The sequence below is a fragment of the Fonsecaea erecta genome (genome assembly GCF_001651985.1).
Source record: "Fonsecaea erecta strain CBS 125763 chromosome Unknown Scaff5, whole genome shotgun sequence".
In the NCBI taxonomy this organism is placed as follows: domain Eukaryota; kingdom Fungi; phylum Ascomycota; class Eurotiomycetes; order Chaetothyriales; family Herpotrichiellaceae; genus Fonsecaea; species Fonsecaea erecta.
The window spans coordinates 1,757,680-1,785,019 of NW_017387248.1; the positions used below are offsets into that span (position 1 = coordinate 1,757,680).

Sequence of the window (27,340 nt, forward strand, 5' to 3'; positions counted from 1 at the left end):
CCACCGGCCAGCATGTCACCTACTTCCACCCAGCAGCTTTGCTCGTTCCTGCTGCCACGATTAGAACACTGTTACAGTGTATGCCTCATCTTTTCATACGTAGGCATTAAGTACCTTCGACGACCATGTCCAACTCTCCCAACCACCAAGACAATAGCGATGCCGAGATCTTTGAGCTCGTTGTGCCCGACAATAATGGGCATCATGCTTTCGAGGAACCACCTGTCAATCAACAGGAGGACAATCCACCCCTAGATGCTGTCTCTGCCGAAGACGTGCCTCCGAACGGTGGCTATGGCTGGGTATGCACGGCCTGTGTCTTCCTGATCAATGCCCACACTTGGGGACTTAACAGCGTGAGTGCCCTGAAAGGAGCAGACTGAGGTAGAAGCTCATGCGCCACAGGCTTGGGGTATTTTCCTCGCTCACTATCTCAGTGATCCTGCTTTTCAACACGCGTCACATCTCGAGTACGCCTTGATCGGCGGCCTCTCGATCTCTCAGTCTCTGCTCAGTGCCCCCGTCGTGAATATCTCCGTGAGACACCTAGGCATGAGGGCAACCCTTCTCGTCGGCACCGTCCTTGTCTTCGCTGCCCTCTTCGGCGCCTCATATGCGACCGAGATATGGCACCTCTTCATGACCCAAGGGGTGTGTTTCGGCTGGGCGATGGGCTTTCTCTATATCCCGGCGACTGCTGTTCTTCCCCAATGGTTCTCCACCCGCCGGAGTCTGGCCATGGGCATTGCGTCGTCGGGGGCTGGCCTTGGAGGATTGGCGTACAATCTCGCGGCCAACGCCATCGTTCAGCGCTTGGGAATCAACTGGGCTTACCGCATATTGGCATTCTGCGGACTCGCCGTCAACGGAGCGTGTTCGCTCTTGCTTAAAGACCGCAACAAGGCCGTTCAACCTTTGCAGAATGCTTTCAACTACCGCGAATACGGCCACATTGAGGTAATTCTGGTTGTTATTTGGGGGGTGCTGACTGAACTGGGCTATATTGTGCTACTCTACTCCTTGCCCAACTATGCGACATCTATTGGTCTCACCGCCTCACAAGGGTCCGTCGTTGGCGCTGTGCTCAACCTTGGCCTTGGAATCGGCAGACCTGTTATTGGATACTACTCGGATGCTTTTGGCCGTATCAACATGGCGACCATCATGACGGCGGTATCCGGAGTTCTCTGCCTCGCCCTGTGGGTGCCGGCGAAATCCTACGGCGTCCTCATCGCCTTCGCTCTCATGTCGGGATGCGTCTGCGGCATCTTCTGGAATACAGTCACGCCTGTGACCGCCGAAGTGGTCGGGCTCAAACGGCTGCCTTCTTCCTTCGGCGTGATCTGCCTGTCCTTGGTGGTGCCCACCACTTTCGCGGAGCCGATTGCCCTGGAGATGGTCAGTGCGTCGGGCTACCTCAGCTCGCAAATCTTTGTGGGCTGCATGTTCCTGCTCGCAGCGGCCAGCACGTGGGTGCTCCGCTCGTGGAAAATCAACCAGGTCGAGTTGAAAGCCGCAAGAGAACAACGGAGCAGCGAGCCAAACGCTGTACCAACTTGGAGAGACCATGGCCATTGGCTGACACCGCAAAAGCTGCTCTGGTTAGGCCGGGTATGAAAGCTAGCATCGTCCTAGATCACATCTTCGTGGTTTCGGATCTCCTGCCTCTATGTCCTGTTTCACATCGTTTTCGTTTACACCTCAGCCTTGTCTTGAACATCCCGAATCGGTGTCTTAGCCAGACATTGCTCCCAACGACGGTTCTCAGGGATACGTGAAAGAATTGTCCCAAGAGGCAAGCCTCCAGTCTCAAGGTGGACAAGCGAAGATGCTTCAAATGCTGGGTCCAGCCCTTTCGACATGAGACTCAATATCCCCCAACAAAGCCGCGACGAGACATGGGCTTCGTGTACTCGGTCGAAAACAAAATCACATCGCCCCAGAGTGAGACGCCGATGACAATGAAGGGGGATTTACTCCTCACGATCTTTGTGTGCAATCGGGTTGCCTTAGCCAGCCCCGGCGTGTCAACCTTCTTCTCGCATATATCAATCCTCTCCTGCTCAACGTTTACCTGACAACGGCACAACCTTCAATCCACAACACAACAACAATACAAACACAAGAGTACACAGCAACCCCACAACTTCAGCTACCTGTCAGCAATCACCATGCTCAGCCTCCCCAGACCAACCTCTTTTCGGGGTCTCATCTTCCTTGTTGCTGCTTACGACCTCCTGCTCAAGCGTGTCACGACCTATATCCTTCCATGGATGGCCACAAACACCGCCCTGCCTGATAGCCTCTCGCTCTGGGCTCCGGGCTCTCACCAGACATTCACCCACCACGCCTTTCTCTGCCTCAGTCTCAACTTTGCTGTCTGGCTCTACGACCCCGTGACGGAATTCGAGCGGGAAGACACCGCCATCGACACCAACGACGACATCGACCGCGGCTACGACGCAGACACCGAGTCTTGCTATGACGGGCAGGGAAGCGAAGAAGAAGAAGAAGACCGCTGCCCCGACAATGTCACGCGTGTCACGGACGTCAACGTCAACGTCAACGCAATGGAAACACCCCAGCAGCATCCCGACTACTTTTGCTCCCGTCGGATCGACCACCTCGGGCGGCGCAATGCCTGGGATTGGACCAACATCCCGACACATCCGGTAAATGATGATGGACATCAAAAGCACTGAACGGGACATAGGGTGTTGCCGAGGCTCGTCAGAGGATGAGAAAGGAGGAAGGGCAGCACCGGCCGGCCGGGTGGGTGTGACGAGAGCGGCGAAAGGGCGCTAAACACATGTCTGCTTTTGAATTGGTTTGAATTGAATTGGATCAAATCATGGATGTTTTCGGGGGGGACACCTATCTATCTATCTATCTACTATCCACACACACACACACACACACACACACACACACACACACACACACACACACTACACGATCGAACACACACACACACACACACACACACGGTTTATCTCTCTACCGAGTACACTGTCTTGGTTTCGGGGGCTGGCGGATTGACTGACTGGGTGTTTCATGCCCAATAGAACACATGCCACGACTTACAGTATGTACATAACATGCATAATGGCTCTCTCCTTCTCCTTCTCCTTCTCCTTCTCCTTGAACCTGCGACATTCCCCCTTCATCACGCACGACCAGAATAGTGCATGCATGCATGCATGCACACACGGACTCATAGACACACACAGTTAGTTAGTCAGTTTCGCTCTCGGCTCCTCATGATTTCATTTTCCCAAAAGAAAACAAAAGCAAAACAACAACATCAACATCAGTCAATCAGTCAATCAATCAATGGTTGAACTACATGAGCTAAATACGACAATCGTAAACACAAACATCATCAAAACACCCCGTAAAATGAAAAAAAAACATCGTGAAATCGTTCGTTCGTTCGTTCGTTCATTCGTCATAAGGCGTGCACACACACACAAACCCAAAAAAAGAGGTCGTGCAATCAAAGCTCCCAGGGCAATTCGTCTTCCTCACACCTCATACACGTCAGGTAGCCCAGTCCTCCACCCCCGCCGTCACTCAGACTCCTCAAATCCAGTTCGAGGCAGTTCCGGGTCAAGGGCTTCACAATGTCCCGCGCGACGTTCTTGATCTCGTCGATCTTGCGCTCAAATCGCCGGAGATTGTCGCGCGTATAAAGAGAGTGAGAAGAGCCCGGCGGCGAGAGCTTGAGGAACCGTTTGAGCTCATCATGAGCCAGGAACGTGTCGGGGTTTGAAGAACCGATCAGACGAAAGATGCGACCCGTATTGATGGCTGAGGGCGCGGGCGCATGAGGCTGATAGGGAGGAGGCGGGGGCATGGAATTCGGGGCGACCGTTCCCTGCGGCAGTGGTCGGCCATGGGGACTCTGTGATATGTTCGCATTCGCATGCCCGCTCCCGGGTCGTGAATTTGGGCTGTTTTTCAAGATCCCTCGAATCTCGGGCGCCGTATTCTCGGCCAACCATTGGCGCCAGAGACTGACGGCCAACCAGCCTAGATAGTCATTGGCCGGATTGACCCTCTCCCCGCGCGTGGTGGTCAGAGTCAACCTGAACAGCTTCGTCTCGACCTTCTGCTTCAACTCCTCCAGTTCGTCGACTTTGTCTTCGATCAAATCAATGACCGACTGAGGCACTTCGTATCCGGCACCAGAGTGATTGGGCGGCTTGATGTATGGCAGGGCGGCTGGCCATTGGCCTACGACGTGGGTCAGCGCTTCTGAGAAGATGGTCCGACTCCGTGCAAGGTAGCCCAGTTTGAGATATGACGGCGGATATTTGGCAATCTGCTTGAAGAGCCGGGACGAGAAACGCAGGAGGTGATGGTCGATCCGAGGTCCAACTACGGAAAGAGCATCGTACATGTCGGCGAGGGACAGAAGAGCCTTGCATTCGGAATAGGCGGAGGCGATGTTGGAGGAGTTGAGGACTGGAGCGTAGTTGTAGAAAATGCGAAACAGGTTGTCGTAGTCTCTGAGCAGCGGGTTCGTGAGACATGGATCGGGGGCAGCCACTGCGAGTTGTGCACTGGATTGAGTCGCCGGGCCGTGATGGGAAAAGGTCAGATTGGCCATGGAACGGAAAAAGGACGAGTGAATGGGTTGATGCCGTGGACGTTCTGGCGGAGAAAGTGGCGGCGGTGGCACGACTGCAGCAGAAAAAAGACTGCCCTCAGGCGTCTTCTGGACCAAGATAGGCTCTTCGTCCTCCTCGAGATCCTCCCAGTCGAGTTCAAACCTCCATCTCCTCCTTTGATTCGGAGTCAGTGCCAGTGTTGGTGGTGGTGCTGCTGCTGCTGCTCGAGGTGGAGGGGCAGGAATGGAAGGCCCAGGAGTCGAGCTGACTTGAGACGACTCCTCTCCGATGGCACTCAGGACCTGATCAGGTCGTGAAGCAGACGGGACATTGTGGCCATTTAGTTGCGGTTGGCCTCGAGACCATTGTTCGCTCGTGCTGGCCTGAAAGAAGCCCGAGAATTGCGCCAGTGTGAAACTGTGTAGAAGGTACCTCTTCTCTTGTCCATCGCAGGAAACGACTATCTCGACGTCCCCGGTGTGCGAGAAGAAGGGAAACTCGTTCTGCGGCACATGAGAAGAGCCCCCGTACTGCGAGCGGCCCCGGTTGTGGTGTCTCGATCGTGAGGTCCGGGAGACGACAGAGGGCGCGGCTCGAGACTGCGAGAGGGAACGGGCGTGAGGGAGAGGGTGGTCGGCGAGCTCGGCGCGTGAAACCATGGGTAAAAGTGAGGTTCGGTTTGCTTGCTGGACGGGAGGAGCAGCTTGCTGGTTCATGTCACTTCACCCCGAGTCGCTGTCATGAGGAGCTGTGCGCATCCGAGGAAAGCTCATGTAGGAGAAGGTGTTGTAGAACTCGACTTCGTCACCGCCCTTGCCCACTTCTTCCACTGCCCTCCACCAAGCTGCCTTTTCGAACGCGTCGCTTGGGTTGTCGCCCACGGAAGTCGGGCGCACTTCTCGAGGGTCACAAGATGGACTCGCAGCCGAGAGGGACTTCGGGTCGGTCTTGAGCTTGTCGCACGCAAACTTGGCCAGTTGACAACTCTGGGTTGCCCCGGGTTTGCAGTGCCTGTCAAGACATTCAGCAAAGCGTTTTTCGACGTCTTCTCTTCGAAGAAGGCTACCAGGGGACGGAGGAGTGGCGAAGGAGCAGCAGAGCGACGGCCGCATGAGGCGTAGTTCAGCTGCAGGTCCGCTCGAGTCAAGTTTGATGTCAGCCAGTCGTGAGGGAAGCTGAGCCAAGGCACACAAACATCGAGGCCGACGCCACACTCTCATTTGTGGCCAACTCCAGACACTACGCACCGGGCTGGAACCAGGCAAATCGAATCGAAAAGAAAAAGATCATCCGAACGGCAAGTCCCGTTGATGTGGCTAGTCTCATCAATAGCCTCTCCGACAGCTATATATCCTCTCTTCTAGATTTTGGTCAGAGCCCTTCTTTACAGTTGCAGCGGCCGCTGTGTCGATGCTCTTTATGAAACCCCCATCGCCATGCTGATCTCGCCCAACAAGTTGCCATGCTATGCTAATTCAGGGTCAAGAAATGAACGCCACACAATCCACACTCTTTCTAGAAGACTGCAGTCAGTCCACTTTTGGACTGCCGTTTGCTGAACCGCTTTCTCCCCTTCAGCGACTCTGCATCGCCGCCTGAATGTTGCTTGTGCAGCATTCCTCGCCCCGAGTGGGACTGGTTCACACTATGGGGACTTAGATCTGTCGCTTGGTCCATGGTGCTGGCATGACTCGACAACGCCGAGGACGTGAGATTGAGAGCGTCGTCGTCGTTTGAGTACGTGTTGTTGGCATTCTGCATCTGCAGAGATATCGCAATTTCTCGTGCCCGCCCCAGTGCATCCAGCCATTCCTGCGCGGCAACAGCCGTCGACATCTGATCGCCAGACTGTGGCTTCGGGTCCTCGAACACGTAGTGTCGATCCTTCTGTTCAGTGTGTTAGAGCTCCATCTCAGTAGTGACCTGATGACGGGGAACTTACCGTATTGACAATCCACTGAGTCACTCCCTTGGAATCTGTCGCACTGGAGTATTCGGTGCCTGGCGAGAGGAGTGAGATCTCGGACTTGGACTTCTTCTCCTCTCCACCAGCCGCCGCAATAATGATTCGGGCACTCGATGTCACCATGACCAATCTTTGCCGTTTCTTGTTGTTGCTGCCACCGAACAATCTCGACAGTTTCCCTCCGGCTTCGTTGCTGTGCGGACTGTGGGGGTTGGGCGTCGACAATACCGACAGATTGCCTAATTTGAGGATCCTCTCGTTGTTTCTCGTGAGAACAGGAGACCATTCGATATCGAGTTGGCTGGGGGGTGGGAGTTCTGTGACAACTCGCGGCAGCGGCTTTTGGTTGTTGGGGGGCAGCATGGTGGGATGCGTGCTGTGACCAGGGACAATGTCGGGCGGATAGCTGTCCTGTGCACCGCTGCCGTTGAGTTTGATGGGCGGTGCCGCTGGAGGAACATACGGCTTTAACCGTGGTGCCTTCTGCTTCCACAAGTCGCGACCCCATCGAATCCCGGTGAAGAAAGAATGGTTCTTTGCATGCTCCAGTGATAACCGTCTTTGAGGGTCGAGAACCAATAATCGCTCGACCAGATCTCGAGCGACGTCTGGAAAGCCCCGGGGGAATTCGTAGTCGAGGGCAACAATCTTCTGGAAGGTCTGATAGTCGTTGACGGCCTTGAAAGGCGGCCGTCCAGCTAATAGTTGATAGATAATGCAACCAAAGGCCCACATATCACTCGCCTTGCATGCATTCTTGTCGGTCAGCAGCTCGGGACTCACGTACTCTGCCGTTCCCACAAACGAGTTGGCCCTATTCTCCGCCGACGTGGAATCAGGTTCGAAATCGACCCGGCCATCGGAATTTCGCCTCTCAGGAAGCAGTTTGGCCGTCCCGAAATCTGTGACCTTGATATGCATGTTGTCGTCCAGCAGCAGGTTCTCGGGCTTCAAATCGCGATGTATAACGCCGCGACTATGCATGTACTCGATGGTGTCCAATATCTGTGCGCCGTAGAATCGAGTACACTCCTCATCAAAAGTCGACATTCGCTTCAGGACTCCGAGCAACTCGCCACCCGGACACAAATCCAGCACAAAGTACAGGGACCGCTCATCTTGGAATGTGTAGTAGAGTCTGACCACGCCGGGGTGGTCTGTCAAGCGGTTCAGAGTGTCTTTCTCGATATTAACGTATTTGACCTTCTTCTCTTTGATGATATGCCGCTTGTCCAGGACCTTGATGGCATACTGTCTTCCACTGGCTCGATCTGTCGCGGCGAGGACGGTACTGTAGGAGCCCTCTCCGAGTGTCTGGCCAAAATTAAAGTCCCTCACGCCCTTCTTGACCGGCTTGTAAGCTACGGTGCCGTCAGCCCCGATCTCCTTCTTGAGGCCGACGGCGGCTCCCCGTTCTTGCCATTCCTCGGCACTGGTCAACGGCCGATCTTCCATATTGTACGGAGAACTCGACAGGGGTGTCTGAATGGAAATAGGGGTGGTTGAGAGTGGTGTCGTGCCGGTGGGCGTGGTTCCCATGCGGGGTCCCGCGACGCCTCGAGACGTTCGTCGCGGAGGCAAAGGACCGTTGCCCGGAGTATATTGTCCTTGACCATATGCTCTCTCGGTGTGACTATCGTCTCTTGATGGCACCCCCGCGACATCTCCTAGCCCCGAGCGCTTGGAGGACGTCCGTTGAGGAAACCCCGTCGAGCTTGAGCCATCACTGCGAACTCTATACGATCCTTGCCGGGAAACCCCATTGGCGGCGGCACCGTTGACCGGCAATTGAGTGTAATACGCCGACCCTGGACGTGAGGCGTTGGACCGGGGGTCGTGGAGGTTTTGAGGCATCATGGTCGGGTACTGAGGGAACTGTGCTTGTTGCTGATCTTGATAATTATAGGGGATGTTTTGTCGCGGGGCGAGCCGCTCTGCAGACGCGTTCTTTTGGGGGAACGTAGGCTGAGAAGGCGCATTCGACGGTATTGACGAGAACGGGGAGGAAGCTACCGCCTGGGATGGGAGGTCTTCGGGGCTGGTCTCGGACTCCATTGGGGATACCGGGCTGCGAGAGCGTTGAGGGGTGGCGGAGATATATTCTGTCCTCCCATCGGCGTCGACCAGGGGCGAAACCCGGGGGAACTGAGAGGCGGACGCCTGAGGTTGTAGGGCGGTGTCTGGCGAAGCGTCGTCGGGATTCGCAATCCTCAGCGGGCCAAGTGAGAGGTCGGCCATCGTGGCACCGGGGGGGGGTCGGATTCAGACTCGTGGACGATGTGGCTTGGAGAGGAGGAACGAGGTGTCCGATGACGTCTCTGTGGTGAGCGGCTTGATTAGAGAAGAGATTCTGGTGTCCTCATCGCTGCGGCAGGACCAGCAGCAGCAGCAGCAGCAGCAGCAGCGAAGGTGTGGAATGTTTCGTCGAGGTGCGAGGGTGCAAGACACAGATTGCGAGTCGTTTCAGATTGCGGACTGCGAGTCCCCTGGGCTCTGATCTGGCAGGGAGCAGTCTGATGCTAGTGTGTTTCCCGTTGTGGCGCCGACGTCGATGGCGCCGAGGGGCAGGGAGCTTCTTGTAGCGGGTAGCGAGCGTGGGCAGGGCGTATTGGAAGAATGAAGGAACAACAGGAGCGAGAAGTTGGTGAATGGTGGGTGAATGGTGAGGATGATGGCTGTTGGTGTGCGCAGCGCAGCGCTGTTCCCTAGACAGATGATTAGCCACCAATCAGCCAATGCTGTTCCATAGCCGAGCGAACCTCGACGCCGGATCTGCTCGTTCCTATATTGCAAATGACTGTGTGCTGCGTATCGAGTATCGAGTACCCAGTACCTCGTACAAAAGCCCCCAAATCACGACCAGCCCTGAGATGATTCCCTCTGTCAGTCAGTCAGTCAGGTCTGCCGCAGATTGACGCCAGATTGCGGTGGAGTTCATGTGACCACTACCGCCGCGAGATGTGGGTTTCCTGGCATCCACATACGTAAAACGCTTTCCTGGGGGGGTCGACGACAGCTTTCTCGACCTTGTACGCTGTACGCAGGACTCCTCCCAAAAACAAGACATCTTGTGTGATGATGGCGGGCAGACTTGGCAGGATTGTGGTGTGCTGAAGAAGAGCCCACGACGTGAGAGCTGTCAGCCTCCGTCCATCATGGCCATGATCATCATGTCCACAGCAAATGTTGCTATAAATGTCCAAGGTAAAAAGGCCACATCTTTCCGTGGCCACCCTCGTCGCTCCTGCCCCTTCGCATGGCGACACGAGGAGACTGCGAAGGTGACGTTCCTCCCTCCGCCATGGCGGTTGTTCGCCTGATGCCCTGATGGATACACACTTCTTTCTGTCTCAAACCTATCAAGTCGGATTCGTAGCCGGGATCCTGTTCTCATCACTAACTACTGCATCATGATTCGCTTACCGCCCAGCAGCCTGTCCCTGTCGGAGCGCGATATCGAGTTCCATCTCCGACAGACGCAAATCTATCAAGGCTTATTGAGGCAAGGCTTCAAGAAGGATGACATTATCCGCTATCTGAACGACTATCGCAACGCTGCGGCAGATGCAGTCTATCCTGGCCTGCAAGGCTTCGGTCTGTCAACCTCGAGTACCGTCGAGTTGTCCTACCGTCGTCCCCAGCCGTCGCCGGGAGAAAGTGACAGAGACCAAGGCAAGGAGAAGAGTCCTGTTTGTCACGGTTCCTCCGAGTCCATAGATGGGCTGATTACCTGCTTCCCGGATCTTTCTCCCGATATTGAAGAGTTCCAAGACGAGCCCCCAGACCACCTTTCAGACATTCTCGGTCAGGGAAGTGAAAATTCTCCCAACGGGAGCCCCAAGTCGCCCAGGTCCCTCGGACCGACCCTGCACCTCAATCAACATGCTCCTCGTAAGAGCTCGCTTCTTCGATTTGCGGAGGTGGTGTCACCAGAGCGTCCTTCTCCTGACGCAGAAGAGGGAAGACCGGTTCCTGTGCCGACAGCCACACCCATGCGGAAAAAGTACAAGCGACGAAGTCACACCTACCCATACCAGTCCTCCGAGCAGGACTCTGTGGCCGAAACATTGACACAGGATCAGATCCTGGACAGCCTGAATCAGATCTCCTTGGACGACTCGTTGGAGGATGCACCCCTCGAACTGCCACCCGCGATCCATACCACGGCTCCAATATATCCAGCACAAGACGTCATGTTCGCAAGTCCAGCAACAGAATCAGCACCAGGTGATGGCTCCGTGCATAGATCCAGCACAGACATTGCTCAACCTACCTTAGGACGCCGTCGAAGCAGCAGCGACGTCCTTGGACAGATGTATTTCATAACAGATATGCCAAGCTCACCTCCTCTTCCACGAACGCCAGCAAACGACTACTTCGGGCAAGAACCTGCTTCTCCCGGCTCTCCTCGACTGCCCAGCACACCGACACCGATTCGTAATGCTGCTACCCTACCGCGCACTGAGCCTCGCCCTCACAGACCTCGATATCTGGACGGGAGCTCCTACGCCGTGTACAATGATTCACTCCCTGCAGATTCTCAGCCTCAAACTCCCGCCGATGTGGCGAGGCATCCGCTGATCACGGAGCAAGATGCTGTATATACGGCACCTCCGGGAATGCTCCGCATCCGATCGGTCTCTGTTGCACACCGTGATCGACCAGGTTGGGATCGGGAAACCGCCCAGCAAAGTCCAACTGCACGAGCCATCAATATGCGTGAACGGCGCAACCGGGAATTGACGAGAAGTGTGCAGGCTGAAGGTGTTCGATTGCAGAGGTTGAGGATCAGGGACGAGAGTCGGTTTATGCAGCGTGCGCTCGAGGCTGACGCTGCCGCCACGGGCGGAAATCGAGCAGAGATGTTGTCCCCGGCTACAGACGACATATGGAGGGACGAGCTCGAAGCCGATCGTGTGGGAGATGAGAACTTCGAAACAGGCAACAACGGTGGTGATCGAGGGGTCATGAGAGCTGTCAGTGGAAATGCTAGGCTTGACCTTGGAGGATGGAATGGATGAAGGTGCTTGCTCATGGCGAGGCCACCGAGAGCCGAGTTCCAGTACGGGATTGAGAGCTTTTAAACGAGAGCCGAGATACTGACTGCATTTAGACTGCAAAAGATCAGAGAGAGCATTGGTAGGGGGAGAACTGCACCGGTTGTGCTCGTACGGGGATATGCTTACTGACTCCACAGCGATAAAAGCAGCAATCCCTCCACCAACATCAAGAAGGCATTACCCAATAGATTTCCATTCTATATCCACTTTTACCGGGCCCGTTGAGACCAATGTTTCAGTTCCGCGACCCATGAGGAACGATGATGGCGTTGGGATCGACAAAGTGTGAAGTCAGCGTCAGAACCGAAAAAGTTATTTGGCATGTCTACTGTACACAGGTACTTGTGGATAGAAGAAACTGTGACCTTTGCCCCCTATCCGGGTTTGTGGGAGGACGTCTTTTTTTTGCCAGACTCTATGCTTCCTCGATCTCTATACACTTTGGCTGATAAGCTATGTACGTGAATGAAGGACATGGCATCGGGTGATGTCCCAGTGGTGGGTAAGTTGCATCCAGTGAGCAGTACGCTAGGGATATATATGTACAGTATATGTGCCCTGACAACAATGGACGACGTATTGTATGTCCTCGACACCCGGTACCAGTAGTACTACTACTACTACGGAAGGGACGCCGGCAGGCAGGCAGGCACAGAATTCCCCCCGTCGTGTAATATCGTTCCCGCCGAGCGGTAGGAAGCCACATTGTAGTCCTTGGGAGGCATCGGATCGGGCACAGGAAGGATTCAGGGACAGCCAGCCAGCCAGCGAGATGAGGGCAAGGAACAAAAACAACATCGATAACAACAAACGATAATATCGAAATTCGACAACGTTACACACCGATTTCATAACGGAACTCGGGGACTTGGGAAGCAGGCCGGGAGGACTATTACTACGTGGAGACAGACATGCACGCACACATATATATATATATATTTATATTCCCCTTTCCCTTCCTCGTTCTATCCTCCCCTCTGCTTCTGCCTCTGCTCTCTCCCCTCTCTCTCAGGCCATCTGTCTGTCTGTCTGTCTGTCTGTCGATCTATCTATCTCAGCTGGCGTGTATATGTATGTATGCATGCCCATGCATCTAGCCAGGACAAACACATACTACAAGTAGTATATACTTCCACAGCTGACGGAGACTTGATAACTTGAGACTCGGAACCGGACACAGAGTCTCGCTACCTGTCTGCCTGCCACCGTCCTTAGATGGTAGTCCATGTTGGGTATATTACTGTATGTATGTATGAATGTACATTATGTATCGATCGGACGTATGGATCGAACACCTATCTATCTGTCTGTCTGTCTCTCTCTCTCTGCAGAGAAGACAAACAAACAAACAAGCACCCTCGGGCAGGTAGACAGAAGAAGCTTTGGTTCGTTGTCTTGTAGATAATAGCTAGCTGCGAAATGGCTTCGTGGGCGACCCAGCCAGGATCCCAAGACGAAACCGAATGGCCTCCCTTCCCTTTTCAATCTCGGGCTTCGGGTTATATTATCATACTCTTAAAGACAGAAGCAATTCCGAGACACGACATGGAGAAACATTCAGAAAGGTCACGACGAGTGTGGTATACCCACCCCAACTTATTTATTATCCTGTGCCTCCACGTTCTACGCAGAGATGTGAATATCGGCGTACTCGGTGTAAATATGTATGTATGCATAACCTGCCGTCCATCTCTCGAGTGTCCCTCGCTCCTCGTCGTCTTGTATTTATACTTCGTTCTCTGGTCCTGAAAACCCCCGTCGTCCCAATTCCCCTTCTCCCCCGGCCGGCGAATGCCCGTCCTCTCAAACGCCTCGTCTACTAGGTGCTCTCAAGCCGTTCCTGCCCAGCGCGGGACCCAGGGACCCAGGACCCAGCATCCAGACTCCAGCACCCTCACTCAGCCCTTCCCTCTCTCCCCCCGTCTTTTGCCGCGCATCTCCAACCTCTCATTCCCCTTATTTTCTTACCGCACCTCTCACCTCTCCTCACCACCATCGAAAGCGTCACACTCACAGTTTTCTGACCTCGCCTGAACTGGCGCTGGGTCCTACCCTGTGAGAGACTTCGTACTTGTCCTTTACCGGAAGACAGCACCTGCCTAAGTGGGCAGACCATGCTCCCACGCAACGCCATATCTTTCTTCCCTCCCTTCCGCCCGCGACTGTCGGGAACGTTTCCCGAACACCTGTAGCGGGAGAAAACACCCGGTTACTCGTCCTTCCAGGTTCGGGAGGAGCCATCATGGACGCATCCCGGTCTGCAGACTCTTAGAGAGGGATCACGACTGGGGTCGGGACTCTCTCGCGCTGAGACTTGCTTTGACGCGGGCAGCTAGAATAGGGCACTTACGAGGACCCCGCCGAGGCCGTCTCGCTGATTTTCGAGAGCTCGGAGCTCGCACAGCACCAGAGAGCAAGAGGCCCTTGCCGCCGCGGCTATCTCGAACCTCGGAGCGCGGCCGTGCTCCGGCAAGTTTCCTGCTTGATGCCCGCGTAGTAGACAGGGATGTCCACTCAGGTCATGACTCGAAAGCAGCCGGACGTGGCATGTTACGAGTAGTATCGTGACACACAAGATTCGTTCGCGTGCTGTATTGTCATATGAAATTCGTACAGGCCAACAGCTCCTCGATATCCGATACTTCGTACAGCAAGATGGCCGCCGATGATTTACTGTGGCGTGGTACCGTGGGTTCACTTCATCTCAAAGAGACGCGCCATATAAATGCAGGTCCTCATAGCCAGGTTGCTGGCCAAAGGAGAAGAAAGCTCCACCTCGTCCTAGGAGTTCGAGAAGGAGAAGGAGAAAAGACCTTGGGACTGTCGGAGCGTCCTCTTCGTGGACTTGTGAGATTTGCAGTTAAAGGGTCAAACTCACGATTCCACATTGTCTGCTTTTTTATGGCATATCATTGTAAGCAAAGGGGATTGCTCGTCCAGACAGACCCTTTATATCGGTGGTCCTTGCGGAGGAACTCGTAGATAGGAGATTCAAGCCTGCTTTATACAAGCTCGGTCGGCCGGATCCACGAATGGTACCAACCAAGGGTATCTGGTCCGGAACTCGCTGCCCGACTAGAACATAGGAATGCACATTTCTTTGTTGCAGCGTAAGATAAGAACCGAGAATCTGGAGGATGTGCTGGAATTTTTATGTCGAGATCTGGCAAGTCTTATATCCCGAAGACGGAAGGACCGCTATCTCTTGCCATTTTATACCCGGTCTCTGGCGAACGACTCCGTTACACCCCAGGGCCATTTGAATTGCATGCACCTGGACAGCACAATAACAAATTCCACGCGGAAATAGACGGATATCCCACGGCTGCGCCGCTGCAAGGTTCTTCAGCAGAACTGATTCTAATCTGTCGGAAGTTTAAACGACGAAAGATAGACCGGTGGTTGGTTGATGATGTGCTCCGGAGTCCCTCCGGGCGGACCATCTTCCACATCTAATGGGGGTCCAGCTAAAGAGAGGGGACGAGGTGTACCAGCAAAATCTCCGGGATCCAGCGAGCAGCATCAACGCCATAATCCTCCCACGCAAATCACCCGGCCAGCTGGCGCCATCCTCGGTTCGGGCTCGCACCATCTGGTCGCCCAGATCTGTTAGTGAGATGTCACCCCGTATATGTATATGTACAACTGACGTGCAGCAGTGAGAGCCGTGATACCCGCAGGGTCGTGCCGAGATCGTGCAACACCCACCGTGCAGAGATCTGGTGCATGATTTTGGCAGATGACTTGCATTAGCCGAAGCCCTGCTTGACAGGGCTGCCGCCGATGTAGTATGGGATTTTAGATTCCCATGTCCGTCCGCGATCCCCCCATGCGTTTCATAAGCCCATATCTCATCTCGCATGTTTGGCTCTCTGATCTGGTTTCATCCAGAGCCATGACCATGCTCGTCCGCCGGTTCCATCATGGTGTCAAGGATATTGACGCCGACTGGCTTTCCAAGTCTCTTTCTCCATTGTTCTCCCTTGAAGATGACGAAAAGCATCGGCATAAAGGCCAATATCCCGCCGATGAGGGCGAACATGAGGAAGGTCCACTGGTACCCGATCTTGTTTCCCAGGTGGACAACGTAGAAGGCGAAAGTGAACCCGATTTCCTGGCGGATGAAGTTGAACAGCTGCGCCACCTCGCTGCTTTCTGTGCGGTAGCAGTCAATTGCGTATGTGTATGTTGTGGTGGTGATGATTTGCAGGCCAAAGCACGCGACGCCCATCCCGAGAATCGGCGCAATCCACACCGTACGGTATTGCAGGCAGAAACCATAGATCAGAAGTCCAGCGGGGACGATGATCTCACCCATCCAGATGGCCCTGAGTCGCACCTCTGGTTCCGGATCATGACCTAGTCGCTTCCGCTCTCGAGTGACAATGCGATCAACAACCCAGCCTGAGACACATTCGCCGAGGACGCCTCCGATGGTGAGAGACGCGCCGTAGGTGAGGCCGATCGTCAGGGTGTTCCAATGAAAGAACTCCGTGAAGATTGTGGCGACCGTCACCGCCGGCAGGATGGACGCAAAGCCATACATGGTGGCGTAGTAGAGAGCCGGAAATATTACTGAGGGGTATTTGGCCATCTTCAACGCAGGGAGGACAAATTGATTGGGCCTCAGTCTCCGCTCAGGAAAATCCGAACGCAGTCGCAAGCGGGAGAAGTACACTTCTTTGGTGAAACGAGGCCGACGCTCAGCCGGCAGCTTGAGCCAGTCCGGCTTCGACACGTCGACACTCCCTTTCCGGAGGAATAGTGTCTCTGGGAGACAGAAGAAAGCAGTGGTCAACATGATCGCGTCCACAATGGCCACGAACTTGAAGATCCATCGCCAACCGCAGTATTCGCCCAGCAAGCCTCCGACGATGGGAGCCAGGTGGCTTCCGTTCACCATAGTCACCGTGAAGAAACCCATGGCTCTGCCACGCTGATGGTAAAAGAACAAGTCCGTGATGGTGGCAGCGCCGAGAGCAAATGCGACGGGAAAGAACCCATTGAAGACACGGGCGGCAATGAGTTGGCCATAGGTTTGGGTATATGCACAACCCAGGGCGGAAATGAAGCCCAGAAAGGTGGTAGCCAAGTAGACCGGTCGTCGACCATATTTGTTCGAGAGAGGTATCCATAGCCAAGGGGCTATTCCGTTGAGGGCTATACAGACGGTGCTGGTCGCCAGTCAGTTATTGGTGGGACGAGGTGGTGTTGTCAAGACAAGACTCACGTCTGGTACGAAGCGGCAACTTTACTGATCCCGAAGTCTTGGGCCAGCAACACCGTAGCAGGGTTTATTGCAGCAGTATTTAGACCGCCGATTGCGGCCAGAAGAGACGTTTGGGTCAGAATGAGAATCTGTAGCAGATCAACAGGAGCTCAGGGCCTCCAGTCACACAATCCGTCGACCAACCTTGAGCCATAGAGGCCAGTTCAGAGGATCCTGCGGGTCTTGGGATGGCCGGGGATTCAGAAACTCTTGGTCTGTTCCATGAGGGTCAACTGTTCCCATCTCTTCCTCAACCAAGGTCTCTGGACCACTGTCACTTCTTTCTGTTGTGTCTGGCTTCTTCATCTGGTCAATTATGGGTATCGGTGATTAGGTTGGGCCAGGAGGATGATGCAGGACGAGAGCGTAGATATATCGTCTGGACGCGCGAGTCCCAAGCATCTCGGCGGCGTGCTAGAGCTTCGACGAGCAGGTCCAAAAAAGTTGATCAGCACCAAGTCCCTTTCTGGATTGCGCTACTGCTGGTGAGCAGTGTAATGCATGTCCTCAGACGACGCCAGGTCGAGAATGCGGGCGATATGTGGCAAAGGAGCGCAGACTTTCGGGCGGGGGTCATGGGGGTCATTTGGATCCCATTCTTGCTTGAAGTTTGCGTGCGACGCGAGTGAGGCTAGGGACAACTGTGGACATCCCCGTGTGGTGCAGTGGTGCTGAGGTCCCCGGTACATAGTGGGTGAGCATGACCAAGAACAAGCAGGGGGAAAAAACAACGCGAAGGGCCTCGGATAGGCATGGCGGGGGCGCAGTTTGGAGACCGCAACCATAGGGCTGGGCACACCCAAAGTTCCATGACAAGTCCATGGTGCAAAAACCCTGGTTGATCGGGGAAGCCAAATACGCCTAATCATTAGTAGGAATAGCCCTCAGCAACGCGTGAACCGCATGTTAAAAAAGGATACTGACCGGGTCAGGACAATTCTGACACTTCTCTCGAGATATGTGAGGCTGTCTGTCTCTTGTGCTCTTCTTTACCGGGGAAAAAGATATTAAGCGAGACCTGAGCGAAAATGCCCCCCCACCAAAGAAGACGATAGAACATGGACAAGCCTTCAGCAGAAACTCAGAACGGGCCAAGAGACGGTAACACGAGCCAAAGACAAGGAGAACCGTGGATTCCTCTCTGCAGGAGTCTCAGGCCAAGTACAACCTGGCTGGAGATCATTTTTTCCCATGGCTCTGCTGATTTTGACTTTGTTGTGTATAGCGCCTCGTCTGGCCTCAGACCACCGCAGGGAGTCTGGAGCTGTGGAAGTCTGGAGTCCAGAATCCAGAAGGATCCAGCGCGACTTATGTACCTGGGAGCACATGTCTACAATCTACGCGGCTTTTCAAGGCCTTTACCCTGCGAAGACCACCTGACCGGCCACTCTCCGGAGGGCTAACAGACAGCTAATCAGCCTGGCGAGGGCCTCGAGTGCAAAAGCCGACGAGGTGCTCCAGGAGGAGCAACGGAATGAGGGAGTATTCAACATGCAAACCAGCAACGTATGCTCCTTGCATCGTTTGGCTGAACTCCCGTCGAATGTCCCTCTCTTCCTGGGTGCTCCTTTGAGTGAAGTCACCCCAACAGGGTTTGCACCAAGAGCAAGACCATCTGTGGGATGAAACGGAGCATTCGCCCATGGCCCATCGTGCTCGATTATGTCCTGTCAGTCAGCCTCTTTGAAAAGAGGCTAACCTCGAATCCGCCGTTGTGGCTGGCGGCATACGATGTGACAGACATTTCTTGCTTCGAGGATTCAGGCTCCAACTCTCTACGCGAGAGTCGTTCCTCCCAGGAGAGCGTCCCCCCAAACGACGGCCTAGACCTCGTGGAACGTTGAATCTTTCAAGACCTCTCCACGCGGGGTAAATGTGGCAATCACCTTTATCGTGCGGGAAGACCTGGCCACGACACTCCACATTTGTATGAGGCAAGAATGCTCTTGATCAACGCCATATTGTTGTCCTAAGACGGTGAGGACTCGGACCACCTATTGGGAATTCCCAGCCAACGTCGAAGCCGGTGGTTCCAGCTCATAGAAGCCGCTCATCAAAGAGCTGGTTATCAGGGATTGCTTGCTGTCCACGCCTCTGGGCAGATCAACAAACTGCCTGGGAGCTCCGGAACATGACGAAGCAAAGTCAGCTCCCTGACGAAGCAGAATTCTTGGGAGAAGAGAGAGAGAGAGAGTCGGACAAAACACTCTTTGGCTCCATCCACGCGTTCGATGCAGGAGGCTATTGCAAACCGACGCAGGTGGATATCAAAGGATTAGAAAATGGCCTTGGACTCTCGCGACACCAGCTACTCTCGACTGTCAAAAAAACGTGACCCGCCAAGGATTCGGAATCAGACAGAATAGACGGGTCTGTGACTGGTTGACAGCACATCCCTTCCCGCACTCGCACATACCTTGGGTCCTGTCGCTTTGTGCAGGCGGAGGGGCCATTTAGCCTCTTTCGCACGCAGTAGGTGTTCACTAAGGTGAATGACTAAGTGCACTGGTGTGAGCAGAAGGGGGCATACCGATCCTTTGCAGGACCCCGGATATCGGCTGTAAACTTTGAGTGCATGGACGGTCCCAGCACCTGATAGCGGGACATGTCGGTTTACCGTAGTCCTTTTGTGAAATTCATGAAGATTGCAGAGAAGAAGGCCTCGAAGGAGCACTGATGCAACGCTTCTGACTCCTCCCAAACTGACTCTGACTGGAGATCGGTGGCAGAAGAACCTTTGTCATTGCAATTGGCCAATATCAAAGTGTCTTGGTCCTTCCCCAAACAGACGATTAGAGCTTTGATATTCGCAAGCTAGGAGGCTGGGCACTAGCACGCAGAGTGAATGAGGGAATTCACAAGCCTGGCACCAGCTGGTGACTACATATTGATTTGTCAGATTCCGGGCAGCAGCTTGCGCGTGCCCCCGGCGTGCGGAAGGGCATTGGGGTTGCCCACTCGCGAAGATTCGTCTAACGGTTTCTCATCCAATTTTAGAGATGGAGACGTCGTCTGCTAGGGAGGGTGGTCATCCCACCACAGGCTCCTCGTGGACAGCCGGTTCAAAGCGATTATCAAACGGCTGGTCCTTTGGGACTGACATGAAACAATTGGCTGATGAAGATCGATATGGAGTGGGCATCTCGAAATGTTGGTTGATGTTGGAGACAGCAGAAACGAGATGGGGCACGTTAGCCATATTTCGACCGGCTAGTGGGTCCGGCGCTTGCCTGCAGAGGTAGGATATCAGCGCTGTTGGGAGTCATCTCACTATAGAAGGGTTAGTCAGGCTGGATAAAGAATATCCGACATTGCGTATGATGCAGAATTTGGCAGATAGTTTTGCCTATAACCCGAAAGTTTGGGGGGTTGATGATGGGGGACAGGGCACGTTTCGTGTTTGTGCTATTCCGAGGTCTGGTGAACTCGAAAATCGACCGGGATTCTCCAGAGCAGAGGTCCAGAACGGGGTTAGCGGTGAGCGCGTGGTCGGGTTACTGCGAAATGGTTCAGGGCCTGTCGATTTGTGCGTGGCTGGAAAAGCCGGCCCCCTCGTGGCAAGCAAGGAAGTTTCAAGTTATCAGAGGTCGGGCTGTCAGGCATGGAGCAAGCGGGAGGCAGATAGTGCTTATGTCGAATAGAGTGCTTACCAGGGCTATACTTGGGATAGAACCACTTTGCCCGTTGCCTTGATTGGGCTGCCGGTCCGTATTCGTTCACCGTAAGGAAGAAAAACCCAGCGAGATCGACGGTGCGGATCCGCAAGGAAAAAGCAGCAAGCAGCACAGCAGCAGCAGAAGCATCATCCATTTTCCCACAAGCTTAGGTTCGAGTTTCTGGAAGTTTGGAAACATGCAAGCGGGTGGTTCTGGGGTGTCCAAAGGTTGCGATGACTTCGCTTGCCGTAATGTTCGTCAGCTATACGAGGAGGCGTTGACGCTCTGTATGTATGTAATAATTGTGACTGGGCAATACAGACCTCGGAGCACAAGGCTAGAGAAGGATCTTAGAGGCCAGTTCCCCGACGGTTGAACAAGTCTGGCACTAGCCCAGGAGGGATTTTTGACACTGCATGTGGCCATGATCAAGGCCTATCGCTGACCGACTCGTGGTTTCGTGAAACTCTCATGACGACGTGGCACGAGCTTGCCTCCCGGGGCCGCTTGTCTTTTCCTGAATACTTACTTGGGACGTTTCCAACAGCCTGGGCCGGAGATGACAGGGCGTTGAAGAGGAGAGAGCCTTCTGTGATGACAAAAGCCACAAACGCCATCAATAATCAGTGTAGTGGTGCTGCCTCCGATGGTAAAGGCTCGAGAGGTTGTCTGTCGACAGATGATTCAATAGCACCAACACCAGCAGCAGCCTCGGTGGTGATCGCAGTCGGCACCGTCGTTGATCGGTCCGTGTCAAGGCCGTTTACACGCCAGTTGACTTTGAGCACACGATGGTTGGTTCGTTCCGGGGTGGTTAGCGTTTGGAGAAAAGGAAAAAGTCTCTTGGAGGCTTGGGATTAATGCACTGGTGGCAATGGTCGCCCACCACCTTCCCTTTATTGACGTACTGTACCGAGTACTGTTGTTGTGAACAGACAATGGGCGTTGGAGAGAGGTTTGTTGATGTTGTTGGTGTTGTTGTTGTTCTTCACAGTCCCTGAGATACATCTCCAATGCTTGCCAGTCTGCGAGGTACCAGTCACGGTCTCGTCAACCGTATGCAGTAGTATCAGTATTCTGGTTTTACAGATACCATGGCCCGTACAGTATATACTTTCACTCGACACTAGGGCTCACCGAGTATGGCCTCTCTCTTTAAGCTCCCTTCTCAGTAAGAATCTTGCTCAATCCAACCACTGTTCTGTGCCCGCTAATGCACAGCATGTCATTGAACCCGATCTATCCCCTGCTCTAGTGTTTCCCCTCTGTCCTGGTTATCCCCGTAATCACACATCCTTCCCATCTCTGGTCAAAGCGGCAGGTTAATTGTCAGAACCGGGTCAAACGCGTCTAGTCCCCCAACCATGACGTTTTGGGGAGGTGTGCTGCTGGGCGCTGGCGCTGAGCGCATCTTGCGACACGGCTCGGGCTAGTAGGCTTCCCTCAGATCCTGATCACCATGCCTAATCCCTGTCCCCCCTGTCTGTTGGATAGTGCAGTGGTGCCCGTCCGGAAGGTTGCGTGTTCGCCGTGGCTTCGGCTGTAGCGAGGCAGCTCCAATCCCAGTTCGACTGGTCCATCACCTTCTGCCCTTTCCAGTTCCAGCATCAGCCAGCACCAGCATTTTGGAGAGGACGACAGAGCGAACTCGTCATCCCACCACAGCCCTGCGCCTGGCCACTTACTACTCACCAAACTATCCGTTCACCTAAGCTTCCCACCCACCCAACTTACATCCACCCCCCCTGGTCGCTTCGAACTAAAGGTCAAGAAAATGTGGCATCCGCTTGCCCTGTCGTGCCTGTCTGCGATTCCAGAAAGAGCAGTAACTCAGCATCAGATGGTACTTTCCCTTCCCAGCGCAACCCAATGCTAGCAGAATCATCCTAACTGCCTCATCCGCCCTCCCGCAAAGTTTTTGACCCTTGTCTATCCAGACTCGTTTGGTCTGCTGCCCCGACAATCGCCCTCGCATGACGCTAAGCCAGACCTTGCCTCTCATGCCTGCCTGTGTATGAAAAAATATCCCTAGCTCTCCAGACACCGGACAGGGGTGGCACTTTTGCTGACGGACCTCTCTCCAATTCTGATTCTGATCTCGTGAGGAGAAAGCCATTCAAAGTCCCTCGTCGCCCTACGAGGCTTTGATCATGAACTCAACTCGACTCTTGAACCCGATACTCTGCCCTCCAACAACTCTCAAACAAACCTCCCTCTAGTCTCCTGTCACTCCATATTCCAAACATGCCTGCCGAAGTCGAGCAGAAACCAAAATCCAAGCATCGCAAGTCCACCTGCGCGGGCTGTCGGAGAAGAAAGGTATTATTGACTTCCCCCTCTGTCGTGGTCAATCTTCAACCGGTCTGGAGAGGTGACCGCTGGTGGCTTTCTGAAAGCATTTCGCATTGATGGCTAACCGGTTCAAAGTCAAAATGCGACGGGAAAACACCCAAATGCACCACGTGAGTTGTCCCGCATATTGCGATCGATCAATAATAATTCTGATACGCCGTGGCAGGTGTATCGCATACAAAGACGACTGTCACTACGACAAGCCACCCTCACTCGCCTACGTGCGATCGTTGGAGGAGGAAATTCAAGAACTAAAAGCGCAATTGCGACAGGCCAAGACCCAAGTGTGGCTAAGTCGGGTACGAAGTAGCCTTCCCTGTTGCATTTCTGCCACCAGGGGTAGCTGACGGATAGAGTCAGGCTGGGTCTCACGATGACAAGAAGCTGCCTTCAGCGTCGCCCGCCAGCGAAACCGCCGGATCGCAAAGCTCAAGTCAAGTCCTGGCACATCGGAATCGACATGTCAAGTGGGAGGCCGACATTAGTGTGGACGACAGCGGAAGTGTAACATTCCACAACTCGACGTCTCCCATCCACGAGCCACCCTCAGGTCAGGGTCATCACCCGCCCATAGCAGCCCAACTTAATTACAGTGGAAGCCTTCACGAAGACCAGCGGGTGAAACGGGATCTGATCTTAAATGCCACTCACCAGCGACAGATTGAACCCTTCGCCATTGCAAATGGTGCCGCCAAGACAAATGTGCCCAAGGAAATCTCCCACGAACTGCTCAAGTATCATTGGTGCTGGCAGCATCCTTTATTTCTGTTTGTATACCGGCCGGCGTTTACGAGAGGAATGGCCATGGTGGATCTGAATACGCCCGGTGCTCAAGATCCCCCGTACTTTTCGGAAACGTTGCTAAAGGTATAGCGAAAACCTTGACAAACCATTTCGGGGCGTTTTATTGATGGGATTCTAGGTGATACACGCCCATTGTGCCAGGTTTCTGAATCACGACGTCTACCAGGACCAGTATCATAGTGTGCTGAACCAACACAGTCCCATGGGGAGCTCGATGAGCGCCGGAGAGTTTATGCAAAAAATGACCGACGAAGCGCGATTTGGCTTGGGCATGGATATGCTGAGGACCAGCTCGATCCCAACCATTCAAGCCCTCTTGCAACAGTCAGCGAGAGAAGTCATGTTTGGAAGATCCGCGCAAGCCTGGACGTTCTCGGGGGTCGCGTTTCGGATGGCCTTGGACCTGGGCATCCACCTCCCCAGCGACAAACTCCAAGCGTTGGTGAAAAGCCTGACCCCTGAAGACATCGAGATTCGAAAGCGGTTATTCTGGAGTTGCTACACGTGGGACAAAATCCTCTCGCTATATCTGGGGCGGATGCCCGGTTTCACGCCCGCGGTGGAGGAAGTTCCCTTGACCTTCATGGACGACTACAGTGACAGTGACCTCTGGTCACCATACTACGGGGAGACGCCAACACCGGAGCTCGCGAATGCCCCCAACTACCCACCTTGTCCTGGCTACGTGGTTTCATGCTTCCGGCAGTTGTGCAAAATTTGTGTCATTCTCAACGACCTGATGCACAACATATACTCGGCTGAAGCGGCCGCCCGCCGCGAGATGGGAGATGAAGACCACTCGGCCGAGGCCAAAACAGCCAGCGAGGCACCTTTTGGGAGAATTTCGCGCGATCTACGAGACTGGCTCATTTCCTTGCCCCCTCATCTACGAATCAACCCCGACCAAATGCCGTCTCTAGCACCACCAGTGCATATTATGTCACTGAATCTCCTCTACCATACCACGGTGATACTTCTACACCGCCCGCTTGTCCTTGGAGCACGAGACATGAACGCACCAGGGCCGGCACGGTCATGGCAATTGTGTATTCAGGCCACGGGCGCCATCCACGATCTGATCATGCTACAAGCGAATACTTTTGGACTGAACCACGTCTCCTATCTCAATGCCTACAGCGTTTACATTGCCGCGACAATCGCCATTCTTCGTTTCGAAAGAGAATACCAACCGGGCGAGGATCCTGCGGTTGCGGCACAAAAGCATGGCTTGAACTTCCTCCTGGAGGTCTTGCAAAAGGCCTCGAGTACCATGCCTGCTTTGGAGCGCAGCAACGCCATCATCCGAAAGAGAATGAAGGCCGCGTTGGATCGCCAGAAGGCCCAGCAGGGTCCGGTGAGGAGGACGTACTCGAACGGATCAACACCACCCACCGCGAAATTCAGCATTCCCACGCCAACGAGTCATCAGATGGATCTCGCACAGCCGACGGCCTTTCAAGCACTTTCAAATCCGGCTTTGGTGCATGGAGCCTACTCACAACCAGATACGCCGGGCTCCTTCGCCGCCCCCATGCAATGGCAGTCAGGGATGAGGAGCAGCCTCTACTCGGAACCCGCACACGCGCCCGAAGACTTCTTGCCAGCTTTCCCTGGACAACAGTTCCCGGTAGGCTCCGAGCACAGCTTTGGCAGCAACGAGGTCGATCCGCACGCGAGGACGGCGCTGTTAGGTTACAATCTTGATCCACACCCCAGGTTGAGTACGGGAGATATTGATTGGAACTTCATGGATTCTTTTGAGGGCCAGTCAGTCCATATGTGACTAGCCGGCCAGAATTACAGGCTCAAATCCGAGTTTCCGACGGAGACTTATGCAGAATGGACAGACTACTGAGGAGGCGAGGCTTCCCGTGGCGTTCATTCAACTGTTTTCCTGCAAACACATTTTGTTGCAGACCATTTGGCCATTTCCGCTTTACGCAATTTAGACAACGACGGGCGACGACGAGACGAAAGTTTAGGAAATTTTTTGAAGTTTTCGACCAGTTCTTTTTGGGCAGTTTCGAGGCGGTTGCTGGGAAAAGCGCGGGAGGGAACGGATTGCGAGGGGGAAAAGTCTACTGCTATCCGTGTGACTATTCAAGTATCCGTCTACAGACAGTCTACGAAGCGGGAGGGAAAGGTTGCAATACGCCATGGATCGCATGATGAAAGCTTAGGATGGGAAGGGAATTGCTCTGCATTGACATGGCCGTTTCTGTCATGATGCCTGCGCATGGTTGCTTTCTACAGACGCAGTACATACAGTACATAGATTCCATTGATAATGTTCACCCAAGTCCTCGTGCGTTCTGGAAGTTGAGACCCCCGGCAATAGCTGAGCAAGAAACGACACGTGCCTGCCTCGTGACAACAGTCTCCTGCTGTATCGTCCCAACATGCCAACATGTTCGTCTTGCCCTTTCTGCCTCAGTTCAACCCCCTTCTGCAGGATCTCTACCGGAATCCGAAAAACAACAGCAGGCAAGAATAGAAAAGCGGAAAGAACTACGTCGTCTTTCTGCTACCCCTGCATGAGGAACTTTGTCGCTCCCAAAAGTCTTAGAGTGCTCCGTGTCCATCCTCCACTGCCGGGCCCGTATCTCTGCCGTCCACTCCTCACTTGGGTATAGCATACTGTGAGAGCCAAGAGAGATGGAGGCCCTCATTACATACATAGGTTATGGTGGAAATTGCGTGCAAAATGTGTAAAATTCTAATTTTAGGACCGTCCTCCGGACACGACGTCGAAATGAACACGCACGCACCTCGAGCTCTTCAGTTCGCCATCTGATCTGGACGAGGTATGCAGTCGAGGCTCATGCTGACTAGGGTCTACGTGCTACTCAGACTGAGGAGCTCATATACGAGATGTGGAGATCCTTTGTGGTTGTGGGATTATTCCATCCAAGAAGTGTACGACGACTTGGTCGATAGGGAAATATGGCGCGCTGCAATTATCCCCCCTGGTTGAGACGTTGTGGAGATCGTTTGACCCTTCAGCCTCGTGCAGCCAAGCACGAAAAAGCAAAGGCAAATTGACGAGCGGCAGCCGTCAGCGAGGCCAACCTTTGCATTAGGACGTGCAGGGCAAGGTTTACGATTCCGTGACAACTTTCGCCACTGGTGCACAAGTGGAGTATGCGACTTTGGGAGAGGCTACGAGTCGAGGATTGGTCACAGTGCAGGTGGTGAGGTACTTTTCCTCCCCGTCGGGAAAATTGGAAAGTTGGAAAAACAAGGGATTCCTCGAGCACAGCCACGAACAGACGACGTACGTAGACGAAGTGTGAACGGGGCTCTATCAGTATTCGGATGCTAGGTAAGCATACAGTACATCACTAGAATGGCGTAACGGGCCAAGGCGGTTTGACATCTACCGTCTAGTCTGGCTCACACTGAGGAGCTTCAGACAAGGTTTGGAAGAACTTGCTAGAACAAGTTGATGGAAAAGGTAAAAAGTCACGCTTGCGCAGGGATGAACTCACTCTCGCCAGGCCGGAGGGGAAGAGGTCTAGAGCAGCGAGCTATGTTTTCATGCATCATTCGCGCCGTTCAGATATGCTCACGCCAGCTATATATGGCACCTGGGCACGGTTAGTGAAAGTGGGCCACCTCCG

At 54.0% G+C, this 27,340-nt stretch overlaps 8 protein-coding genes across 8 annotated transcripts; 4 read left to right on the top strand and 4 right to left on the bottom strand.

Annotated features, from left to right (window-relative positions):
- Nucleotides 1-125: 125 nt before the first annotated feature.
- Nucleotides 126-1,617, top strand: AYL99_06699 (hypothetical protein; the record flags this gene model as incomplete). Its single annotated transcript, XM_018838208.1, has 2 exons — nt 126-356; nt 406-1,617. The coding sequence occupies 2 exons, from the start codon at nt 126-128 to the stop codon at nt 1,615-1,617; spliced, it is 1,443 nt and encodes a 480-aa protein (XP_018692768.1).
- A 554-nt stretch (nt 1,618-2,171) lies between these two features.
- On the top strand, nt 2,172-2,702 carry AYL99_06700 (hypothetical protein; the record flags this gene model as incomplete). Its single annotated transcript, XM_018838209.1, has 1 exon — nt 2,172-2,702. The coding sequence occupies one exon, from the start codon at nt 2,172-2,174 to the stop codon at nt 2,700-2,702; it is 531 nt and encodes a 176-aa protein (XP_018692769.1).
- A 794-nt stretch (nt 2,703-3,496) lies between these two features.
- On the bottom strand, nt 3,497-5,272 carry AYL99_06701 (hypothetical protein; the record flags this gene model as incomplete). The annotated part of the gene is made up of 1 exon (XM_018838210.1): nt 3,497-5,272. One exon carries the CDS (start codon nt 5,270-5,272, stop codon nt 3,497-3,499), a length of 1,776 nt encoding a protein of 591 aa, XP_018692770.1.
- A 63-nt stretch (nt 5,273-5,335) lies between these two features.
- AYL99_06702 (hypothetical protein) lies at nt 5,336-5,725 on the bottom strand (the record flags this gene model as incomplete). The annotated part of the gene is made up of 1 exon (XM_018838211.1): nt 5,336-5,725. The coding sequence occupies one exon, from the start codon at nt 5,723-5,725 to the stop codon at nt 5,336-5,338; it is 390 nt and encodes a 129-aa protein (XP_018692771.1).
- A 403-nt stretch (nt 5,726-6,128) lies between these two features.
- On the bottom strand, nt 6,129-8,817 carry AYL99_06703 (hypothetical protein; the record flags this gene model as incomplete). Its single annotated transcript, XM_018838212.1, has 2 exons — nt 6,129-6,500; nt 6,556-8,817. The coding sequence occupies 2 exons, from the start codon at nt 8,815-8,817 to the stop codon at nt 6,129-6,131; spliced, it is 2,634 nt and encodes an 877-aa protein (XP_018692772.1).
- Nucleotides 8,818-9,989: 1,172 nt separating this feature from the next.
- AYL99_06704 (hypothetical protein) lies at nt 9,990-11,600 on the top strand (the record flags this gene model as incomplete). The annotated part of the gene is made up of 1 exon (XM_018838213.1): nt 9,990-11,600. The coding sequence occupies one exon, from the start codon at nt 9,990-9,992 to the stop codon at nt 11,598-11,600; it is 1,611 nt and encodes a 536-aa protein (XP_018692773.1).
- A 3,922-nt stretch (nt 11,601-15,522) lies between these two features.
- On the bottom strand, nt 15,523-17,214 carry AYL99_06705 (hypothetical protein; the record flags this gene model as incomplete). Its single annotated transcript, XM_018838214.1, has 3 exons — nt 15,523-16,813; nt 16,870-16,997; nt 17,053-17,214. The coding sequence occupies 3 exons, from the start codon at nt 17,212-17,214 to the stop codon at nt 15,523-15,525; spliced, it is 1,581 nt and encodes a 526-aa protein (XP_018692774.1).
- Nucleotides 17,215-22,808: 5,594 nt separating this feature from the next.
- On the top strand, nt 22,809-25,503 carry AYL99_06706 (hypothetical protein; the record flags this gene model as incomplete). The annotated part of the gene is made up of 5 exons (XM_018838215.1): nt 22,809-22,883; nt 22,992-23,026; nt 23,083-23,215; nt 23,277-23,783; nt 23,839-25,503. 5 exons carry the CDS (start codon nt 22,809-22,811, stop codon nt 25,501-25,503), a joined length of 2,415 nt encoding a protein of 804 aa, XP_018692775.1.
- Nucleotides 25,504-27,340: the final 1,837 nt, after the last annotated feature.